Genomic DNA, 22,576 nt, shown 5'->3' on the forward strand with positions numbered 1-22,576 from the left:
CACACTGTATATGCTACCTGCCTCTAGTCATCTAGCAGCTGTCTTGGTTACCAGATCTACTGTCATGCCACCACAGTGCTTGTGTTCAAGTAACCCTTAGTTCACTTAATAATGGCCCCAAAGCACCAGAGTAGTGATGCCGGTAATTCAGATATGCCAAACACAAGCTTTTAAGTAAAAAGGTGAAAGTTCTTGACTTAATAAGGAAAGAAAAAAAATCCTATACTGAAGTTGCTAAGATCTATGGGAAGAACAAATCTTCTATCCATCATATTGTGAAGATGGAAAAAGAAATTCATGTTAGTTTAGCTGTTGCACCTCAAACTGCAAAAGTTATGGCCACAGTGCATGATAAGCACTTAGTTAAGATGAAAAAGGCATTAAATTTGTGGGAGAAAGACATGAACAGAAATGCGTTCCAATTGCCAGCAAATAGGTTCAGTACTATCTTTAAAATACCTGTAATCCTCAAAACTTGCAAGGTCATCAAATACAAGGGAATCCTGAGTAACTCATAATCAAGAGGAGACTAAGAACACACGACTACTAAGTGTAATGGGGCACCCTAGATGATATCCCGGAACAGAAAAAGGATGTCAGGGAAAAACTGAGGAAATACAAATAAATTATGGACATTAGGTAATAATAATGTATCAATATTAGTTCATCATTTGTGAAAAATGTACCATACTCATGAAAGATAATAGTAGGGGAACCTGAGTGTGCAGTACACTAAAACTCTCTGTACTATCTTCACAATAATCTGTAAGTGTGAAACTGTTCTAAAATAAGAAGGTTATATTTAAAAAGGATAATGCAGGAATATTATGAATAGTGTTATACCAATACATTTGACAATTAAGATGAAATGGAATTTGTTGAAAAACACAAATTACCAAAATGACCCAAGAAGGAAGAAAAAACTTGAATAGTTCTATATTAACTTTTTCAAAATTGAATTTGTGATTTAAAACATTCCCCAAAAGAAAACTCCAGGCCTAAAGGACTTCATCAGTGAATTCTATCAAACATTTACAGAATATAAATAATGCCTCTCAGAAAGCAGAGTTTGGGAAGGAAACATTTCCCAATACATTTTCCAAGGTCAGCATTACTCTGATCTCAAACCCAGACAAACATTGTATGAGGAAAGGCAACATTAGCCAAACATCACTTGTGAAAAACGATGCTTAACAAAATTTAGCAGATAAAATCAAACAATATATAAAAAGGATAATATGTAATCACTAAGTGAAATTTAATCCCAGGATACAAAGTTGGCTTAACATTTGAAAATCAATGTAATTCTCCATACTAATAGAATAATGGAGAAAAACTACACAATCATGAGACAAGATGCAGAAAAAACACTTGACAAAATTCAACATACATGATAAAAACTTTTGGCAAACAAGGAATAAAAAGGAAACTCTTTAAACTAATAAAGGACAGCTACAAAGAACTCATGGCTAACATCACAACCAATTGTGTACGGTGGAGTGCTTCCTATCTCAGATGAGGAGTAGGCAGGGACGTCTAACGTGACCATTTCTGTTCTGCACTGTGCTGAAGGTCCTCGAGAGTCCTAGCCAGTAAACTGCCTAGACAATAAAACTGTCCTAGCCAGGAAACTAAGGCAAGAGAAAGAAATAAAAGACATACAAATTGGAAAGGAAGATTAAGCTTGCCTTTATTTGCAGGCAACATGACTATGTATTTAGAAAACACTAGGGAATCTATAATAAAATTTCTAGAACTAATTAATTAGTGAATTTAGTAAGGTCACAGCCTCTCCTTTCTAGGAACCCCCAAGGCATCCATCCACTACCCAGAGTTTTACAGGACAATATTTCCCTTAGCTTCCACCCTACTTCCCCTGAGAAAAGGCTCTCTGTCTCGCCTGGATAGAAAACCAGGTAAATTAAAGAGGGTATTCCTTACCCAGATTTTGGTCTATATATACCATTTCCAACTGAAAGGAACCAGGGATCCTTGGAGAAATGGCTGATGCCAGGTCCGGGCAGGAGATGTACAAGATGAGCCTGGAGCATTTTGTCCCAACAGAAAGCAAGAAAGCTATCCAAGACTATTAGGGTCATGTCAACAGGACTCAGGAGCCAACATGAAAAGGCTTCTGCTGGCCCAGATGGAACAAACTGAGCATCAATAAGAATAATAACTGTAATGAATTGAGACACATAAAATATGTTTAAATTCATGAGTTCATAATAACTATTAAGAAAAATAATTAAGAAAAAACAGTCATTGATCACTTTTGGAGGATGCTAGAGAACTAGTAGAAAATGAAGGGAAAGAATCAAGGATATCCTGTCTTTCTTACACTAATGGTGCCTCACTGGTACCAAATAGTAGGAGGCGGCTGTTTTTATTACAGAAGTACTCCAGCTAATAAAAAGAAGAAATGATAGACAAAGAGTACCACCACTTTACAATCTCTAGTGAATTAATGAATCTAGGTATGATCAACAGAGGATGCTAAGATCATAAAAGAGAGACAACCTGTCAGTACATATTTGCCACCACCTATGAAGTGTTCTTGCAAAAAAAACTGTGAACAGAGGTCTGTATATCTAACTATCAATGTAGGGCAGGGAGTCGGGGGAGGGAAACAGGGAAACATGTTAAATGTCACTGCAGGTTGCAATCAGTCAATTCTAGATTGTAAGAAAGCCCACATAACAATCTAGATTACTTCTAAAATTAAGAAATGAAGCCTATAGATTAAAAAAAAACTTGTGGCAGATTAACCAATTGCAATGTACTGACTTAATTTGGATTCTGATTTAAATAAATTATAAAAGAAAACATGAGACAAGCAGTTAAATTTGAACCTTGACTGGACATTTATTAATATTATTGATAATTCTATTAGATGTGAAAAAAGTATTTTCATCTTGCTTTTAAAAAGAGTTCTTATCTTTTAGAGAGATATGGGGAAATATGATGTCTTGTATTTGTTTAAAAAATATCCAGGATTAAGGAAAATAAGCAGGGAAACAGATGAAATTGACTAGCCAGGACTTGAACATTGTTGAAGCAGGATAGTAGGTATGTTAGCGGATTCATTATATTATTCTCTTTATGTTTGTATATGTTTGAAATTTTCAGTAATAAAAAGTCTAAAACATTAATAAAAAATAAATGAAGCTGTTCCTTATTCTCACAGTTGACGTTTAGGGAAAAAAATGTCAAGGAAACAATGGGACTCTTACCTTTTCATTAACTGGATAAAAATTCTTCTTGGTAATTGGTATACGAAGGTGTCAAAGACAATCTTTAGGTAATTAAAAGACACATAACCACTTTTAGATGGGTCCCCTGCACTGAGAGCCTTTTCGATCTTTTCATAGGACTTCCAAAACTGCAATAAATTAAAATTAGAGTGTGGCATTCATGAAAATCAACTTCATGGAGCTATTCAACCATTTTATTTTTACCAAAACTTCTTCACATTCTCCTCTCCAAAAACTGATCAAAAAGGTTACTATGGCATGTACTGAACTTCAAATGTTTAATTGATGAGCTCACTACAAAACAGTATTCCCAGTCACAGCTACTGAATTGACAAGGCAGACAAGTTTCTCAGGGAAAAACAGCACATATAATAGCTCCACCTCAAATTTCAGAGCTAAAAATACTTGCTGGATCTGCCAGTTTGATACATCTTTCTTAATAAACTTTCAACCATTCCCTACTGTGAGCCCACGCTACGATTCTCCTGATTAAGTCAGGCCAATCAAACAAAAAAACTGGTAACATTTTTTAAAAATAGTAGTAGTTTTTACAGTAAGGAAAATAATTAATATAAGGATTGCATAAACATAGTATATACTGGACATTTCTTTAATCATTCTTTTTTAAATGGCAAATTACAAAGAACCTGGATGAATGAGCTTTGCTTATGGGACTTCTAAAATGCAACAATGTAGGTTAACCACTGATTTTTATATGACTTATAAAAATACTGTGAAGATTGTTTTTATTTCCAGAGGTTTTCCTGCTGTTTATTATTGAGTAATAACAATATTCTCCAATATTTTCAACCCTCTTACTTGTCTAAATTCAATTTTTCCTGCTAACTGGGATAAGAAGATAAGCAAAAGAACCACCAACTTGGTATAAAAGGTGACTTTCTTAAAAAGCTTCTGGAACATGGAACTATATGTACAAGAGTCTCGATCCACTAAAGGAATAAAAAGCAGATTCATTAAATCTTTCTTAGCATGCACAGGAATATTGGAACTCCAAAAGGAAAATCTTTAAAAATATTATGAGACCTACATTTCTTAAAAAGGACCTAAGCTTCTTAGGAAGTTACATAAAATTAACCCAAAATGTGGCTAAATTTGCCCATTCCTCTTTCAGGGAGGTGAGTTGCATTTGACACACTGCCTGGGGGAAAACTGAAGCAACATCCTGGTGTAGAGGAGGGTCTCGGTGTATTAATTGGACTAATGAAGCCCATTTTTAATATCTTAATGACATTTGGTCTCCAGCATTTTTTTCAGGAAAACGTTTCTGACATGATCAAAAGCTTTTAGAAAAAGAATAAGGAATGAAACAGAAACACTGTCTTTGTGACAGGTATCTTTTTAAAAATTTTCATTGTTACTGTTTATAAAGAAAGTACAAGCCATTGTTTAAAAAAAATGCAAGCAATTCAGCAAAGTATAAAAAAGGAAATAAAAATACCTGGAAGTCTTACCATCCACAATTTTGTATATAGTGTTCCAAAACCCTCAACATGATCATATAAACATATATTATAATTTTACAAAAATGTCTGTGGTTACTTCCAGATTTGTTAGTTTTTTATGTTATTAGCAATAATCACAACTATACTTCTTCCAGGTATTTACATTTGTATAGCTTTATTGAGGTATAATTAACATATTAGGGACTTCACAGATTTAAAGTATATGATTGACAAATTTTGGCATGTGTATATACTCTTAAAACCATTACCACAATGACTAATAAACATATTCATCAGCCCCCCAAAAAAACAAAAACAAAAACAAAAAAACAAAAATGGAATCATAGTATACTTTCAGGTTTGACAAGTACTTTCTTCATTTAACAATATGTTATGAAATTTTTTCCGTAAGAACTAGCATGTATCTATATGATTCTTTTACATGATATATAGTACGCCAGTACATTATTGAGGGACTAGCAAAGGGTACACCCGTTTTCCATCCTTATCCTCTTTATGCATTGAGTTTTTGTAAACGTTTCCCTGATTCCAAATCTAAATAAAATGCCTGTTGTTATTCTCTCACCTAACATTTTGGCCTTTTCTGTCATATGACTAAAATATTATTATTTATGAACGTGTTTATTCATTTAACATTTCTCTCCCTGATGTAAGGTCATGTGATCTCCATGACAGCAAACATTGTACCTGTTTGGTTCACTAATAATTATAATATCTACAATAAAGCCACAATATTGGCATGCAGTAGGCACTCAATAAATATTTGTTAAAAGTGGATATATTTATACCAAAAATCTTCTAAACAAAAGTTGCAAGATATAAAAAGCTGTTCAACACATTAGTAATCAGGGAAAGGAACATTAAAATCATAGCTGAGATACCATTTCATCTGCATCTGACTGGCAAGTATGCAAAAGCCTGACAATATCAAGTGTTGGTGAGCATGTGGAACAACAGGAATTCTCATATGCTTCTGGTGGGAGCGTAAACTGATATTGTGGAAAACAATCCGAGGCTGCCAGTTAAATCTGAGGGGCATGTTTTCAACAATCTAGCAAGCAATTCCACTCCTGGGTGTATTTCTCACTCCTAGCTACAAACCCTGGCACCTGTGCACCAGAAGCTATGTCTGCAGCCATTTATGGTGGCATTATTTGGATTAGCACAAACAGGATGCAGTCCAAATGTCCATCCATAGGAGAAAGTATAACTTGTGTACTATTTAGATAACAGAACACTGCACAGCAGTGAAAATGATAATACAGCTATATCCACAATATGTGTGTGTGACTCTCATACTGAGCACGAAGAGGCTAGAAATAGATGGCTTTGCAGCTATGCAAACACAGAAAGAAAGCAACATCAGGCAAAAGACAAAGAACCCAGTCTGTAAGAAAACGTAACATAAAAAATAAATAAATACATCCCCTGCAAGAATTTCATGCCACAAAAAGGAACTAAATAAGAAAATTAATTAATTAAAAGAAAATCTTGAAGATGATTAAACAATGAAAGAGACGAGAAGGGATGTTTCAAAGCTAAGAAAATAGAAAACAAAAATAACATAATTACAGGAATTAATAAATTAGAAACAGCAAAAATAAGAGACAAAAATGAAATTTAAATTAATATTAAAGGAGTGGCTTGAAAGAATGAAGGCAGGGGAAAGAAGAAAAGGACTAAAGCAACTTGAGAGAAGATGACAGCTATCAAGGAGAAGCAGAAATGATCCAATATAAGGATAACTGGGAATATCACTGAAGGAAGGATGGAGGGAGGAAGAGAGAGGGACAGGGGAGATGATTTTAGAAATACGAAGGAAATTTTCCTGAAACGAAGGAAGAATGAATCTGTATGTCACTGTGTTCCAGGAAACTTTGTCAAAATGTTCCATGCCAAGACATAGCTTAGTTTTTCTTTTTTAATTTCAAGGATCAAGAAAAAAATACTTTAGGCATCCAAGTAGGAAAAGGAAATCACCTACAAGGGGAAAACAATCTGGTTGACCCAGGTTTCTCCACAGCATCATGCGGTGCCGGAAGACAATGGCAAAATATTTAGTGCATTATGAGGAAAAGAAAGTACGATGGAAGAATTATACCCAGCCAAGCTTTTGTGCAAGTACAGAATCAAAAGGCACATAGTCTCAAATATGAAAAAAACAAAGGGAAAAGCACCCATGAGCCTTTCTTGAGGAAATTACTTGACAGTGAAATCCAGCCAACCAAAAAATACATCAAAATAAAGAACTCGGAGAGGGATAAACTGGGGTAAGCGTTGAGCTATAGTGATGCACATTAAATTCGTGTAAATATAAAACAGAGTCAAAACAACATGGGGAATTATGGTGACTGAACAAAATATAAATATTATAAACTTGACTAAGGACAAACTATAAACAACACAAATTGTGAGGTGGGAGGGAGGGGCAGGGAGAAACACACAAGTGCCCATCACTTTGAGTTCCTAGCAGAAAGCCAGCCCATACTGTCTGTAATTGAAAACTGAAACATCCTTCAAAAACATTGTAAGTTCTCCAGCTCTTAATGGCTTTTTAAATCTCTTTTCTTATCTAGAGTCCCCTTGGTTACCTAACACATCTTGTAGGAAAGAAATATTCATCCAAAGTTCAAAAATGTCTCCGGTTTCACTTGAGGCCCGTATTGTGGGGTTAGGAGCAAGGACGATAAAGCTACCCTGCTTGAGCTTGTTTAAACTTGGCTCCAGTACTTACTGGCAAGTCATTTAACCCTTCATGCCTCAGTTTCCTCAACTTAAAACTGGTATAACAGTAGAGCCTAACTCCTGGAGTTGCTGTGAAGACTAGATAGAACACCTAAAGAATACTTAGAACACTGCCTGGAACCTAGAGAGCCCCCATAAAAGGGTTAATTATAATGTTGATCATATGATGGTGATCATGACATTACCTTTCATCTGGTAAATCTGAGGAAATTTAAATTAAATATGTTTTATTTGTTTGTTTGTTTGTTTTTAAGAGATGAGTCTCACTCTGTTGCCCAGGCTGGGCTGCAGTGGTGCAATCATAGCTCCCTGCAACCTCGAACTCCTGGACTCAAGTAATCCTCCTACATCAGCCTCCAAAGTAGCTGGGACTACAGGCACTAAATATGTTTTATTTTTTAAAAGGAATATGATCCACTTCTTATAAAATTATTTCTATCTATGTATCCACATAAAATTATTTCTATCTATGTATCCACCCACCCACCCACCCGCCCACTGTGCAGCCATCCTTCTATATATGGGTGAAGACAGGTCTAGAATTATGTTCACCAAATGTTGCCTTTGATTATTTCTGGGTGGTGGACTGTGAATAATTTATTACTTTCTTCTTTGTACTTTTCAGAATTGCTTACATTTTTTATATGTTCATGGATTTTATAAGGGTCCTGTTTTTATGAAAACAATAAAGTCATCAACAACAACTAAAGAAAAAAAGTGTTACCAATTTACCAACAGACATTAAAGTGCTCACTTCTCTAATACCTTTACCAATACTAGCCTTGCTAGTTTTTCCTCAGTGACATTTTTCCATTGAAAATTTTATATTAATAATTTGTAAAAGTTCTATGTATGTTAGGAAGAGTTATTATTTAACTGTCATTTATGCTGCACATATTTTGCCAAGTTTATCATGTTTATACAAAGTTTTGCTGTACAAAACCTTTTTCATTTTCATGTAGTCAAATTTATCAGTCTTTTTCTTTATGGCTTTTGGGCTTTACTTCATGCTTAAAAGAGATTCTAAATTTCAAGGTTAAAAATTTTTCATTCATACTGTTTATTTTTAAACTTAAATAGCTGATGCATATAGAAATTATTTTTGGTGAAGAGTAGAAGGTTACAAGCTTACTTTTCCCAAAATTATTTCAATAATTACCGAATAATCCACTCCCTGCTCCCATTATACTTTATTGAAATGCTTCATATCATAGGTTAAATTCACATGTAAAGATGGGTTCATTATCCAATTATCCTTTTAAATCAATTTGAATGTTCATTGCTGGGCCAGTGCTGTATTGTCTTAATTTTTAAACCTTTATAAAATATTTTATATGTGATAGAATAAGTCCTCTATTACAATTTTTTGAAAGAAAAAATATATATATCCAGATACAGTGAGAGCAGGCATTAATACTAAATCTTCCAATCCAAGAATTAGAAAAGACCTCTTCATTTATTCAAGTTTTCCTTTATGCCACTCAATAAAGTTATATCATTTCTTTATGTAAGTCTTATATGTTTCTTATTAGAGTTAGTACATGAGTAGCACAAAGGATGTACTTAAAAATTAGTTTCTCATTGCCATCACCATTAGCAGTAGTATTACTGTTACTATTGCTGCTTTTAGGAGATGGAATAGGTTTCAGGGCTTGAGGACATGTAGGCAGGATCAAAACAAATGTTAGAAATGATGTCTAGTCCTTAGTTTTTCACAGTTGTCTACTTTGCTGTTTATACTTTAGATAACTGTGGCTTTAGGAAAACATTCTTACCTCTTGGCAAAAGGTCCTCTCAATTTCATCTAAGGAGTAGTTTTTCCAGGTATCCTCAGATGACACAGAATTGATTAGACGCTCCTTTTTGGAATTTTTGCCTTGTTGATACTCCAATGAGACATCTATTAAAACAAAATAGCTTTAGTTTATTAACATTGTCAAAAGTAAATTTAATAGTGTTTCCTTTTAATCATCATCTGTCTGGCAAAAGTTAAGACTTGAATAAACCAAGAAAATGATGAACCGTCTAATAAATTGTATTGGAATGATTGGATGAACATTCCGGAAAAAATAAAATTAGTCTCCTACTTGCTGTGTTACTCTAGGATAAACCCTAGATAGAGCGAAATGTACATTAAATAGCATTTGAAAATCATAAAAGTGTAGCAGAAAATTAAGATGACTATTACATAATATATAATCTTTGTGTGAGATGGCCTTTCTTGCTGTGAAGAAACCACTAATGCCAGAAATAATTTAAATAATGGATAGGACTGACAATATAAATACTTAATATTTTTGGTTAAAAAAACCCACACAAATAACAGTGAAAAAATGAGTAAGGAAAACTATTGTTAACATACATGAGAAATACAGGTCAATTTTCATAATATATGAATAGCTCTTACAAATTAATAAAATAAACATAAATATCCAATAGAATGGTAGACAGAGGTTATATACAGGTAATTCACATAAAAAGAATTTAAAAAATCCAATAAATGTACGAAAAACTGCTCAAGCTCATTGATAACTTTAAAAGTTAACATTTTTTTTCTACCCGTCAAATGGGCACGGATTAAAGGGAATGGTAAGAACCAGTTCTGGCTTCTGTATAAAAAGCTGGTACTTGAATATACTTAAATCCCCTTCCAGAACTTTATACTCATGGAATAATAGGACCATTGAACACATGTAAATGGATAAGGATACTTTCTGTACCATTTGTAAGAGAAAAAAAAACTGCAACAATCTAAATGCCCATTAATAGAAGATAAGTTTTACAGATTAATGGCTCATCAAACCTATGAAATACTACCCAGACATTAAAAACAAAGATGGATGTCTAAATTAATGGATGTGGAAAATTTTTCTTGCTATATATTGTCTCATGATTTTAAAAAGGATAATTAGCCTAATTTAATTTTCATTTTAACACTTGTTTTATCTTCCTATCTATCCCTTCATCTATCCATGTACGCATCAGAAACAAATCTGGGAAATAATACACCAAACAGAACACAGTAGTAGGATTCAGGTGGTAGGATTACAGGGAACTGTTATTTTGTACCTTTATGTTTTCTGGCTTCTTTGAAACAAGCAGGTATTACTTTTATAATAAAAGAGAATAAAATAAATCTAAAATATAGCCACTTTCTTTCTCAAAGTCGACTGCAAAGAATCACAAATGGTTTCCCAGATTTATTTCCTAAAATGTCTGCAAATAAGCTTCAGTCAAATTAAGCCCGCTTAGCTGCAGTTAACAAACTGCCAGTCATCTGGAATTCCATTTCCTATCTCCAAAAAAAAAAAAAAAGTCTCCCCCGGTGGCTCCCTCTGGGCTACAAAATAAAACACCAAGTTGGTCCTTCAGAACATGGACTGGAATCCTGTGGCCTCAGTGGGCTGAGAATGAAACATGGGCTCTCAGAACACACAAGGTGCAAGAGGCCTCACTGAAAGATAAGGAAGCCAAGTCACACAACCAGGATCTGACTTGGTCCGACACAGAGGTCTCTGGACCTGTCTCCGATACTTCATCCTGTCCTCACTCCACCCTGTGACACTGGTACTCTAACAACGACTCATGGGAACACACCCACAGCACACCTATGAGCCCACTTGTGCCCTGTTTAAACAACATGTCCTGCTTGGGAGCGTGGAGAGGGGTGAAGGTGTGAGGCCTGTCCTTGGGAGCTCGGAGTCCAAGACCTTGTGCACATGTGCTGTAGTTGCTTTCCCCGGCTGACAGAACCCAGGGATGGCACATTCAATGACTCCTCTGTCACCACAGTTACACCAGGTTTCATTCTTTAGTGAAGCTTAGTAATTCCTGCCACCTTCTGATTTTCCCAAAATTTCCTCTGAAGGATCCTTGCTGATTTGAAACAGGTAGAGAAGAATTCCAAAGCTTAAAGTGGGTTATATACATCATGAGTGCAGCAAAAGAAAACTAGCTCCCCAATATCATTTCTTCATGCACCCAAATAGATGGTGCTTTTGATAAGCAAGATGGTGATGGCTTATTAAGAACCCAATGCAGCCAAGACAGAAGAATGCAAACTTAACAGACTATATTCTTCTATATTTAGAAAAATCAAAGATAATGGGTTGCTGCAAATATATGAAATAGAGAGTCTCCTATAGAAGAAAGCAACAAACCTATAAACAGCTCTTGGTAATTAGTTCTTATATAACATTTCCCCCCAGATATGAACATACAGTAGCAAGTTTTATCCTTATCATTCATAATTCACAGAAAGTAGAAAAGTAGGAGTTCATATTAAAGCTAGAAATGGATATAAACAATTCTTTAGAATTGTGATTAATTATGGATGTGAAATTTTTGGAACAAATGCAAATAGGTGAAATATATTTTTAAATTACTCTCTTATAATATCTTCCAAAAATGTTAAAACCGTCGTATACAAAACAAATACAGTTGACCCTTGAACAACACATGTTTGAACTGTGTGGGTCCACTTATGCACAGAATTTTTTCAATAAATATATTGGAAAATTTTTCAGAGATTGGGAACAATTTGAAAAAAATTCACAAATGAACCATGTAGCCTAGAAATATTGAAAAACTTAAGTTAGGTATGACATTAATACATAAAACTTACACAGATATCAGTCAATTTTATCATTTACTACCATAAAATATACACAAATTTATTATAAGAAGTTAAAATTTATCAAAACTTATGCACACAAACACCTACAGACCTTATATGGCTCCATTCACAGTTGAGAGAAATGTAAACAAATGTAAAGAGTCAATGTTAACACATTGACTGCCACACTACAAAAAAACCTTTCCTTCGGGCCACAGTGTTTATTATGAAAATAGAAATAAAAAAAAAAATGATCCCTTCTAATCCAATGAAAAATTTGTTATTTTTTATTGTTTTCTGTGTGTGAGTTTTTGCAAGTTGAAAAACAGATCCCAACAGCTTCCAAGGTGAAGAGATGTGTGAGCTACCTATGCTTCACGAGGCCTGGGACTCAAAACTAGCATGAGTTAAATACAACTCACATGGCAGTTAATGTGTTAAATCATAACTGTATAAAATGAACTGTAGCACATCCTGCATTACTGTAATAAGTTCATAGCCACCTCCTGTTGCTATGCTGTGAGCTCAAGTGCTGCAAATATCTGCTTAAAATGCCATGTGATGCTAATTACATCCGTGTGAGCAGTTCTTCTCTCCAGTAAATTGCACATTGCAGTAAAAAGTGATCTATTGCGGTTCTCGAGTACTTTTCATTGTGTTTAGTGCAATATCATAATCCCTGAATAATACCAGGAAACCCATACAGAATGCCACCAGTGATGCTGGAAATGCTTCCAAGAAGCAGAGGAAAGTCATGACATTACAAGAAAAAGTTGAATGGCTTGATCTACACTATACACTGAGGTCTGCAGCTGCAGTTGCCCACCATTTCAAGATAAAGGAATCCAGCATAAGGACTGTTGGAAAAAAAGAAAAAGAAATTCATGAAGCTGTCACTGTAGCTACTCCAGCAGGCACAAAAACTTTGCACTTTTTGTGAAATACCTCTTTTTATCTCATATTGAAAATGCAGCTTTTATGTAGGTACAGGATTGTAATTAGAAAGGCATACCTACAGACTCTAATATAATTCAATAAAAAGTGAAGTCATTATATGACAACTTAAAGCAAAAGGAAGGTGAAAGATCTAAAGTTAGAGAATTTAATGCCAGCAAAGGATGGTTTGATGATTTTACAAAGAGGTTTGGCTTTAAAAATTTGAAGGTAACAGGAGAAGCAGCCTCTGCCAACCAAGAGGCAGCAAACGAGTTCTCAGGCACCATTAAGAAAATCATTGAGGAGAAGGGATACCTGCCTGACAGGTTTTTAATGCAGACAAAAGTGCCCTATTTTGGAAAACAAAAATATCACAAAGGACATTTACCAGTAAGGAAGAGAAGCAAGCACTAGTAAGTACTTAAGGCAAGAAGGGATAGGCTAACCCTACTGTTTTGTGCCAATGCAGCCAGATTTATGACCAGAGCTGCGCTTGTCTATAAAGCTGCTAACCTCTAAGCCTTGCAGGGAAAAGATAAACACCAGCTGCCAGCCTTTTGGTTGTACAACAAGAAAGCCTGGACAATGAGAACACTTTTTTTGGATTGGTTCAATGAATGCTTTGTCCCTAAAGTCAGGAAATGCCTTGCTGGTAAGGTCTTTTAAAGTTCTTTTGATATTGGACAATGTCCCTGGCCATCCTCATGAGTTAACACTGAAGGCATCAAAGTGGTCTACTTGCTTCCAAACATAACATCTAATTCAACCCCTAGACCAGGGCATCATAAAGTCCTTTAAGGCTTATTATACACAGTACTCTATGAAGTACTGCCGATGCCACGGGAGAGAAACCCAGTGGAAAGAACCCCAATAGAGAAAACATCGTCAGCGTCTGGAAGGATTACATCATTGAGACGCCATCATTGTTACAGAAAAAGCCGTGAAAGCCATCAAGCCTGAAATAATACATTCCTGCTGGAGAAAACTGTGTCCAGATGTTGTGCTCAACTTCACAGGATTTATGACAGAACCAATCAAGGAAATCACAAAAGAGATTGTGGATACGGCCAAAAAGGTGGAGGGTGAGGGTTTCAAGATACGGATCTTGGAGAAATTCAGGAGCTAACAGACGACTTGACGGAGATGAGCTTCTGAACCAGTGCCGGAGGATGGAGAAGACGACGGAGAAGCAGCAGTGCTGGAAAACAACTGACATCAGACAATCCGGTGGGAGAGTTCCAATTATTCAAGACTGTTTTTGACTTCTTTTATGACATGGACCCTTCTATGATATAGGCACTGAAACTAAAGAAAATGGTGGAAGAAGGATTGGTGTGGTGTAGAAACAGTTTTAGAGAAATGAAAAAGGAAAAGAGTCAGATAGAAATTAAGATGAATTTCCGCAAAGTTACACCGAGCGTGCCTGCCTCTCCTGCCTCCCCTTCCAGCTCCTCCACCTCTTCTGACTCTGCCGCCCCTGAGACAGCAACACCAACCCCTCCTGTTCTTCCTCTTCCTCGGCCTACTCCACATGAAGATGATGAGGATGAAGACCTTCATGATGATCCACTTCCACTTAATGAATAGTAAATGTACCTTCTCTTTCTTATGGTTTTCTTAATAACATTTTCTTTTCTCTAGCTTACTTTATTATAAGAACACGGTATATAAAACATAGACAAAATGTGTGTTAACTGTTTATGTTATTGAGAAGGCTTCTGCTCAACAGTAGGCTATTAGTAGTAATAATTTTGGGGGGGGGGGGCGCCAAAAATTATACACAGATTTTCACCTGCACAGAAGGGGTCAGCATCCCTAACCCTCGTGTTGTTCAAGAGTCAACTGTATTATTAAAACACTGGTAGGTTAAAATGTTACTCTAGAAGAATTAGAGGCCATAGACACTTGACTTATCTGTCTTCAAAGCTGGAGTGCCACGGGAAGCATTTCTCAGCTGGAGTTCCTGAGTCGGTAACATTCAGAACCTTTGAAACAGCACAAAGGTGGAGAGTGCTGGCTGGGGAAACAGCCTATCTGGATTTGATTGTTTACTTCAATCTTTAACTCGTCTGCATTAGTGCCCGCCTCACAGGGCTGGGGGGAATATGAAAAGATGATACAGAAACATGCTTATCATAGTGCCTGGCCTGGGAAGCTTTAACAAGTAGAATACTGGAGTCTGCTATAAGCGATCTTGACCAGTGAAACCAGGCTGAAACCTGAGAATCTTGTGATTTTCAGCTTGCTAGTGAGACGGATCTGAGAGTCACAGAAGGTGCTCAGTGAATATTTGCTGCACTGAAGTGAGTTGAAAGCACACAGTGACGAGCCCTTCTGAACGAGCCACTCACGGTGGTGGTAAAACCCTGAAGCAAGAAACCGCTAAGGAGAAATCCTGCCGAAGGCAAGGAAAATGACCAACCACCAGGAGGGGAGAGTGTCTAGTTGAATTATTCATACATTCATCCTCAAAGAACTGACCCCTGCTCTCTCCAAAACTATCCAACAGGTTGGCAACTCTGAGCGTTACACTGATGAGGCTGGGAGAGAGACGATTACCACGAGGAACAATTTTCCTTCTCACGGTTGCATGCCTACATAAGCCTGGCTTTGCATGTCTAAAAAACTGTAAATTACTCAACTTTTTGCCCTTTTACATTAAGATTTTTCCCATCATTAAAGGAATATATGTTTATTATAAAAAAAAAAAATCTTTGAAACTGCAGAAGCAGCAGAAAGAAAACAAAGTAACACCCAGAGACATATCACTTAAAGACGATCTGTGAGTATTTTGGAATGTTTTCTAATCAGTCACAGATATTCCACATACATTTTATATGTTATCACTAATTCTTTGTGGAAATCATTGTTCCTGGTGTGCATTTTACTGTGTGCATATGCTGTGACTCAACACTTTTTCTATTGTTAGGCATTTACATTATTCTTATAAATAATGATACCATGGCTATCTTTGCAGATAATGTATTTTCTATATTTGAAAGTATTTCTTCAGGAAAGATTCATAGAAGAGGAATTACCACGCCAAAAGATACTGAAATCTTTAGCTTCATGCTTTAAAAATACTTACCTTGGTTTCCCATAAGATATCTCATGTTCAAATCATTATTTGTGCTGAGGTTCTTCAAAAAGACATTGTAATCCACTGCGGTATCTTTATCGATATTGTAGTGTTTTGAAAACCTAAAATATAAATGTTCTTTAGAAATCAGAAATTATGACACAGTGAATCTACAAGAAAGCAAGTTTGTTACTAAGGTATCCTTTGCACTGGGGTTGACATTCATTTTAATGTCCGTTTCTAGCTACAGCTGGAATTTAAAAATAAACCCTATAAAATGTTACTGTAAGATTTTTTGAATTCAGCTACTCCACTTTTTCAGCCCAACAGATGGGTGCACAGAGGTCCGAATGAGGAAGAAACATCGCTGGACCTGCTGAGGATTGCCCCTGCTACCCAAACCCCCGTGGAGCTTCTCCCTTCTCCCGCGAGAGGGCAGGGAAGCCGGGGATTTGCTGCAAGGCAGCCACCTCTCTACTCAGATGGCAGATGCAGATCCCACTTGCCTTTAATAATTGGAGGGAAATGAGTCCGTTAGCATAGAATTTCCTTCACCAGGGAAATCTAGAGCTGGGTGGAGGGGCGAGCGTAGACGATGGTCTTGACTCCGCGTGCTTCTCTGGAGAGAAACTGAGGCCCACAAATGGCACGTGGTTTCAAAACAGTGGATGGTGGAGGGCACAAGGCTTTTCTTATAGCAGTCTATGATTTTTGTTTATAATAAGGAATATTTAAAACACTTAACCACTGTGTATCCCTAAAATATGTTGAAATACTCTTTTTTAAAGTTAAGAATGTTTGGATTTTTTAAAATGAATTTTGTATTATTAAAATCTGCCACTTGATAAATGGTTTTCTAGATAATTTCTGGGTTATTACATTTCTAAAAATTGACAGTTTTTAAATGTTTGGTTATAGTATCTCCATATGTGTTGATTTCTATAATTATCTGATTTTGTACTGCTTTCTAAAAATTGTTATAATTATCACTTAAAGTATTTGTTATTTTTCTGTTTTCCAAATTTAACAAAGAATAATGTCATTTGTTCATTTCAATGCATATCTTTTTTTCCACTTTGATGAATCTTGCCTATTGTTCTAATAAGAAAAATCATCTTTAGACATGATAGCTGCCAGATGTTAACACTTTGACTCTCCCTACACAGCTCCATCTTTCAGCCATCGTCTGTCTTGTGAAAATGAGGTGGTAAACTCGAGAATCCAGAAGGTGGTACCTAACGTCCTCCTTTTTGAGTTCCTGTCATATAGAAAGTGTTAGCTAGTCTGCAGCACCAGGAAAATGCCAGCATACTGATGAGAGGCTCATGGCCGCCTTCCGGTTTCCGACGAAAATGCAGCAATCCTTGAAACTGGTATTTGCTCATAGGAGAATCCTGCCCTGTCTTAATCCCCAGGCCATCTGCATTCACAGTACCTACTGCACATTCATCGAGGACAGAAAGAATCCCATGGTAATGTTTTCTACAGATAAAATTTCAAAACTGAAGCCTCAGTACTGCCCAAGAATGCAGCAACTCAAAAGGCTTTTTATAAAAAGAAAGGATGGGAGACAGAATCATTCCCAAGATACAACAATCAGGGCCAGTGTCACAGAGACCTGAACTCTGGACAGGAGGACGTACAAGCCTGCAAATACCCGCAGACAAGCTGGTCACGCAGGAAGGCCAAACTTAGGGAGAAGGGAATGACCCCAATCATCCCATAAACCTCTCCTGCATCACCAGCTGGAACTGGGCTTCACTCATCCACTCAGGCAGTAGGCTGACCTTTAGTGCTCTGTTTGTTTGTTTGTTTGTCTGTTTGGCAAGGCTGATAATAAATTATTTTGCCTAGATCAAATGCTCTGGCCTGCAGGGCAAAGGAAGGTAGGGTGGAGTGAGATAGGAAAGGAAAAACAAAACCTGATAGGCTTCAAGTGAGCCCTGATTAAGTATAAAACTTGGTAAATTTTATCTCTGGCCTCTTGTTTTACATAGGCTGGACAGCATTTGCAGCCTAAAAGGAATTCTTTATGAAAGAGTACAGGGCATTCATGGAATCTTTATGATTATGAGGTAGTCACCATGAGATGAGCACCTACTATGTGCAGGTGCATCACAGGCATGTTACGTACATTACCTTGAACTCTCGTCCCGGCCCTGCAAGGTGGGCTGCTCAGTTCCCACTTCTTTAAGAGGAAACTGAGTTTCAGAGAGGCCCAGGCACTTCCCCAAGGCCCGAGAACCAGGGAGGGCAGAGCACAGACTTCACCTCTAGCATGTCTGACTTCAATGCACAGGCCATTTCTACCACACCAAGAGCCAAATGTTGATTTTAAATAGAAAGCTGTTAGATAAAAGAAAGGATTCAAAAATGCATTGTGTTTCCTGCTCAAAAACTAAAAAGGCAAAGTTAATACTGAAGCAGCTTCTCAAGGAAAGAATATATTCTTGAGCTTCAATGGGAAAAGCATTAAAGCAATTGAAGAAATGGTCTCCTTTTGATCTTCTGTGTTTCCTAGTCTAAAGGAAAGTAATTCTATTATGTTAAGTTTCTCAGGCCTTATCATGAAAACGGCATTGTTTTTGAGGCTTAAAAAAAATCTCAAATAAAAATTTGTGGAGTTCTTTATTACTCAATACTTAAGAGATGGGGAAACAGACAGTAACATTTTTTATAGATTTACTAGGTTGGAGACTGCAGTGCCAAACACAAGGTTTATTGTCAAATAAAACACTGTTTTGTTTTTTGATTGCCTGTTTTAGAAGAGCGCTGCCTCTGTTCTATAATTGCGTGCACAAAATTATTTAATTTGTTTTGTTTGGATCTTATTCTGGACATTTTCCCAGCCGGAAAAGATGTAAAAATTAAAACATCTATTATGTCTTTTATATTCTGAGGTGGGTTATAAAGAGGAAAAAAGAAGAAAAAAGTATTCAAAAGAGTAGGAAATATCCATTTTCTGAAGTCTGCCTGATTTTCAGCCCCTGCAGCCTCTGCCCTCTAGACTTCCCCACCTCGGGGCCAAACTCCTCAGCTCCACCCCTAGCAGCGGCCACACTGTCTTCACGGGATGAGTAAGGCATAAGAGGACCCATTTTAATAGCAACTTAGAACTCCAGTGCCACGCTCAGGGTGAAATAACTAGGCTCAGCGCTTTGGTTAATGGCCTGGAGGGTATTTAGAGAAGTGTTTGGGAAAAGGCAGAAGAGGGAATGGACCTTTTGGCTGGGTACTACATAAATTAAGCTGAACTTGGACCATTCTTCTAGCGGCGTTCACTCACAACTCGAGTAGCCACAGAAGCCAGGCATTTGGCTTCTTCTAAATAATCTAGAGTTTACTGGAGGCTCAAAAAACAATGCCCACGTAGGCTTGCGTGCGCTGCCCTTGGAGTCAGGAGCAGGTGGTGGCGGCTTTCAAACGCCATGAAGCAGCTAAATGTTCTGTTGTTCATCACCTCCCCGCTGTGCAGCCCCCCAACCTCAGCAACACAGTCCTCAACGGAAAATTAAGTTTCTGTTATTATATCAGGATGGAGAGCCAACAGGGAGCCCATCAACAAACAAATAAATCCTGAAATTTGTCGTTCCTCTCCTAACCCCAGGCTTTGAGTAAAAATCAACTGTGAACTGAAAATGCGTGGGATGGAGGTCATGGTGCCCAGCGGGAAAAGACAATTGGTGATGGATGACTCACATAATCTAGATGCACTCAAACCTGCAGGCCGGAGGGCCCACCAGGATGGTGCTTAGGGAATGAGAACCATTAGCTCTCATTTTTGAGAATTCATGGAGAGCTTCAGGAACACGGGAGAAAGCCCAGTGAGTGCCTCTTTGAAAAAGAAGGTAGGAGGGAGGAGGACGGATGGATCCAAGGAACCCAACAGGTCTCATTCGGAAATGGGTTAGAAGTGTTGCTGCGTGGCCCCTCACCACGCCTGCGTGTACTTACTTGCTGTATTCCTCATCCCTTAACTTCAAACAGAAGGTCTCCAGAACTCTTCTTAGCTCATGTGGTTGAACCAGTCCAGTCTTGTTAACATCAATGAGCTTAAAGGCTTTGGTAACTGTTTTAATGTTTTTGAAAACCTATGTATAAAAAATGATTTAGGAAAAGTCAAAAGATCTAGTGTTAAAAACCAAATGGTAATAAAAATGTGAAAGTTTCTTAATACTTTTTGTAAAATAAAATGTTTTCAAAGACTCACAGTGGTAGGCATTGCAAAATGACATGTTTATGGAAAAAAAGAACACTTTGCATTTATTGAATGTTTTCAAGGCAATTTTCGCTGTAAATGGTCTCAGCAATTTAAAAAAAAAAAACTCTTTCTGATGTAAAGCAATAAGTCTCATACACAATTCATTCCCTTTTAGGGCCGTATGAAAAATCTTTTTTGTTAATTGATACTTTAAAACTACAGTTTTGGCATAGCTGGACTTGCACAATTTTTATTTTTCACAGCCATATGCAAACTATTTTTACTAGGAGCTGGAAAATATGACTATACTTCAACCCCTCTGAATTTTTTAAGGATATTACAGAAAAGTTTTATAGAGCTCTTCTCCAAACTCGGCAAACACTATTTATCGGGCACACAGACTTGTAAGGTGTTAGGATGGGCCCTGAGGAGATGCAGAGAACACCAAGGGGCTCCCGGGAGCCAAGCCCAGAGCTAGGTAACTGAATCCTCCCAACCCACCTGGAGGAAGTACCATTTCCCCAATTTTAGACAAGGAAACTGACCACTCCCCGCTTACACTCTACAATGACCGCTGATAGCACCACAGCTGCCCCCTAAAATCTTTCCAGCTCACTCCCTTGGGGGCCCAAAGCCTTGACCCTGCCAAGACCACTGCCTGCTTCCACACTCCGCTCCTCTCATCACCACTTCCTTCCTAAGCCGCCTACCTGCACCCCTGCACCCCACCGCCCAGGCTCCCCCATACATACTCAGCTCCCCGTTCCCGTCCTCTGCCACCTACTCTCTTGGCAAGACCCCAACCGGAGGTAAATTCAACTCACTGCCCCTTCCAAACCCATCCAAACAGCCTGTTGGGGAAGGGGGGAAACGTACCACAGGCACCCCCCAGGCTTCCAGCCAGGCTGTGGTACTGCGTGGCACTCCCACTATGGCCATGTCAACTACTACACGCCATCACCCTCACGCATGTTCACACACTCACACGCACACACTCACATACACCCCATCCGAACAGCCATTCCCACCTTCTCCACCCTCCTAACCTCCAGTTTCTCATCCCACCTCCTTCCTCTCCACTGACGACCCTGCTTCTTATTTTACAGAGAAAACAGAAGCCACTGTGAGACAATGCTCCCATGCGCCCACACTACCGTCTGCCCAGCTCCATGCTCAGATGAGGTGCCTCTTGTCCTGTGCCAAGAGATGAACCTCTGTGATCCCACCAGGCAGCCAGGCGGGCTGCGTGACCATGTGAGCCTGTTCCTATGGCCACGCAAGGAATGCTCCCGCACCATCCGTCCTGCTCACTCCGAGGCCACCCTGTTCTGACATACCATCTCTGAACAGAACCCCTCCTTGCCTCTCCTCTTCTTTCCGTCACCTGTTCCCTTGCACAGAAATCCCCTCTCCAGATTGTCACCAATGGATCTCCCCACTCTCCCTCTTAAAATCACTCCCATCACTTTGTCCCCACCACTGCACAAACACTGTCCTTGTCGGGGTGACCAAAGACTTCTACTTCACCAGACCCAATGGCCACTTCCCAGTCCTCATCTTGCTGTCTCAGCAGCAGCATTTGACACAGCTGCTGGGCCCTTCTTCCTTCAGGCACCTTTCCTCCTTGGCTTCCAGATCTCTCTCTCTGCTTCTCCTCCAGGCTCTCCAGCATCTTCTTCTCCAACTCCCTCCCTGGCTCCTCTTGTCTCCCCGCTCGAATCCTGGAGCCTTCAGGACTCAGTCCTTGGCTCTCTCTGTCCTCTGGCCACACTTACTCCTCCACAGGTCAGTCCTGTAGCTTCAGTGACCAACTGAAGACTGCCAAATGTCTGCTCGAGCCCTGTGCTCTTCTCTAAGCTCAGGTTAGTACATCCAACTGCCCACTTGACACCCTTCTCGAGGCCCTAACAGACATCTCAGATTTACCAAGCCCAAGCTGCTCCACCCACAGTCTCCCACCCTAATAAATGGCAAATCCATCTACCAGATTCCTAGTTTCTCACATCCCATATCCAGTCTACCAGGACAGCCTAGCAGCACCTCCCTTCAGCACGCCTCCAGAATCCAACAGTGTCTCACCCCTCCGTCCCACACCCTACAGGCTAGTGCGACAGCCTCTCTCTCGGTCCTCCAGTTTCCGCAGCGGACCACACAGCAGCCAAGGCATTCTTGTTTAAATGCACATCTGAGCATATCCTCCCCTGTGCACAGCCCACCAGTGGCTCCCGTGCTGCCCAGAGTAAAATGTAACGTCTCACCGAG

The 22,576-nt window shown here is 38.4% G+C and overlaps 1 protein-coding gene across 1 annotated transcript in view; it reads right to left on the bottom strand.

Moving 5' to 3' along the window:
• Positions 1 to 22,576, bottom strand: part of EFCAB6 (EF-hand calcium binding domain 6) — a 201,151-nt gene that overhangs the window by 138,148 nt on the left and 40,427 nt on the right. Inside the window, exons 6-9 of the mRNA XM_069491269.1 lie at positions 20,068 to 20,204; positions 16,123 to 16,235; positions 9,259 to 9,383; positions 3,234 to 3,382 (exon numbers count right to left, since the gene is read on the bottom strand). Of these exons, the coding sequence (XP_069347370.1) occupies positions 3,234 to 3,382; positions 9,259 to 9,383; positions 16,123 to 16,235; positions 20,068 to 20,204 (524 nt within the window). The remainder of the gene's footprint in view (positions 1 to 3,233; positions 3,383 to 9,258; positions 9,384 to 16,122; positions 16,236 to 20,067; positions 20,205 to 22,576) is intronic.

Source organism: Eulemur rufifrons, chromosome 16, assembly GCF_041146395.1.
Source record: "Eulemur rufifrons isolate Redbay chromosome 16, OSU_ERuf_1, whole genome shotgun sequence".
Taxonomy (NCBI): Eukaryota; Metazoa; Chordata; class Mammalia; order Primates; family Lemuridae; genus Eulemur; species Eulemur rufifrons.